This window comes from Prunus avium, chromosome 7, assembly GCF_965620075.1.
Source record: "Prunus avium chromosome 7, drPruAviu1.hap1.1, whole genome shotgun sequence".
Taxonomy (NCBI): domain Eukaryota; kingdom Viridiplantae; phylum Streptophyta; class Magnoliopsida; order Rosales; family Rosaceae; genus Prunus; species Prunus avium.
In genome coordinates, this window is record NC_142290.1 from 2,905,166 (window position 1) to 2,907,250 (window position 2,085).

Consider the following 2,085-nt stretch of genomic DNA (forward strand, 5'->3'; position numbering starts at 1 on the left):
TTTGTAATATTCTAATCCAGACAGCTACGAAATATGAAGAAGTGTTTGGAAATCTACTATTATGAATTAATCATTGAGTAGAATTAGTAAATGAATTTTTGAAGGTTTCATATGCCTGCATCTGAACTTCACAATCTTGTTTGCCGTAAACAAGAAACATTCCTATTTATTCCACATTTGAAAACAATCATGCACCATTTACAGTTTATGGTTCAGCATAGTATCAACAACATGTGTTCACAGTTTCCTACAGGTTGTATTTGAACCCAATAAAAATAACATATTCTTTCATTTGAAGTCAAAAGGCGGAGTTGGATCATAAAGAAGAGTTTGTTTCTTAACAAGTAAGACTCAAAACTACCTTTTCAAAACCTTCGTACAAACGGGAAAGATGCGCTGAAGCATGCGAACAAAGCTTTTCGAGCTTCCCTTATATTATAGAAAGGTTAGTTCTCTATCTCGCGAATTGAGCCAATACCAAGCTATACGAATTTCTTCCATTCAACAACTGTTACCTACAGAATTACAAACCGCCCACCCAGTGAAATGAAGTTTGCAAGTTCATATACCACACCCACCCAGTTATGTCATATTGCCTCTCCTAATTAATCATAGGTTCCAATATCCTTGCAACAACTGCACAGCGAGCTTCAACCGATACAAGGGCATGGCATGATGGGAAATATTGGCTAGGTCTACATTGGAGGTTAGAAACTCGCAGTATTTGAGAATGTACATCCCACAGTCGCCCCTGAAACATAGCGAAGAAGCTGTCATTCATTGTACAACAAAAGCACACTTTCATAACACAATGTGTTTAGGTCAAATATGACTCACCCGCCTACGTGTTGGGGTGCATCCAAAATGCGAATAACTGGCCACTCCCTTTTGCGAAGTAGACCATCGCCAATATATCCAGCTTCGTGTAACAACCGGGGCAGTATTTTCCCCACCGGCTGCACAGCCCGTTGGATGGCTTGAGTTCTGTACAAATCTACTTTTGAATCATATGCCCTTATCTCACACTCTTTTAAATCGATAACAAGTAAGATCCAGTGTTTCTGCCTTTGTAGGTTGAAGGGCAAAAAAACTTGATTCACAGATGACCATGATTTAGCCAACTTATACCCTTCGCCCTTCACCATTCCCACTAGACCGTTGTTGTGCTGCCTCTCGTCCTTTCCCATAAACGACTTCATTTGCGTGTAATCTAAGGCAGCACATTTCTGCATAGGGGCACCCGAGTTATGCATCATAACGGATACGGAATTTCAAAACAAACAATGCTTATGAAATAATACAGACCTGAAAAGTGGTGTCCAGTATCGTCCAGTCAGAACCCTCCCACTTGCCAAACTTGTTGTGCCGCTCCCGTAGCAAATGCAAGTCCATGTCAATGTTCTACATAAAAGGGTTGTTTCCATTAGCAAATCAATAAATTACTACATAGCAAGGGCTTATCGACAAAATCCCAAATCAATCAATGCTTACCGAGTCATCCAACCAACCGTCCTTGGTCAGCAACCGAACAAAGAAGTTATGCGAACCTTCCATAGCTTCGTTTCCACATAACTGCACATGTGAACTATATTTGTCAATCATTGTTATTATCAATTCCGTTTCACCAGTGACTCAATAGGTAATCATAATAAACCATTTACATTTCACTAAGGATGAGCAAATGGAACTTACTTGACTTCTTGTCCCCATTCGCAATAGAATTTTGCCACCTCTAGAAGGGAATCACAAGGAATAGGTCTTAGGGGGTCAGCAATTGTGTCCTTCAAAATATTGGTAATCTCCCGACCTTGCCATCGAGTTTCCCTTACCACTGCCCTTGGCCTCTTCGTCACAGGACCAAGAGTCTCACTCCTTCCCCAACCCCTCTTTCGCCCCACCCCAACTATAACATCTTTGCCACACCCTCCGCAATGGACATATCAATCTTTTGAGGAGGATTCGTAAGGAATTTAACAAGAGTGACAGAAACCACATCTGGATCATTCCAATTTATATTCGGGATTGTATATTGCACCTCTTCTTTCGCATTTTGTACACACTCCTCTCTCAATTTGGCTACTCCAC

At 40.9% G+C, this 2,085-nt stretch overlaps 1 protein-coding gene across 1 annotated transcript; it reads right to left on the reverse strand.

Annotated features, from left to right (window-relative positions):
- Nucleotides 1–609: 609 nt before the first annotated feature.
- Nucleotides 610–1,710, reverse strand: LOC148292821 (ubiquitin-like-specific protease ESD4). Its single transcript, XM_088244460.1, has 5 exons — nt 1,693–1,710; nt 1,492–1,572; nt 1,306–1,401; nt 838–1,226; nt 610–751 (listed from the first exon to the last, which is right to left on the reverse strand). Exons 1-5 carry the CDS (start codon nt 1,708–1,710, stop codon nt 610–612), a joined length of 726 nt encoding a protein of 241 aa, XP_088100586.1.
- Between the last annotated feature and the right edge of the window lie 375 nt (nt 1,711–2,085).

Bases quoted from the DNA above. Each gene is read 5' to 3' on its own strand.
- LOC148292821 (XM_088244460.1), bottom strand. The intron at 1,402-1,491 runs GTAAGCATTGAT...CCTTTTATGTAG, and splicing joins ACGGTTGGTTGGATGACTCG to AACATTGACATGGACTTGCA. The intron at 1,227-1,305 runs GTCTGTATTATT...GCCCCTATGCAG, and splicing joins TACTGGACACCACTTTTCAG to AAATGTGCTGCCTTAGATTA.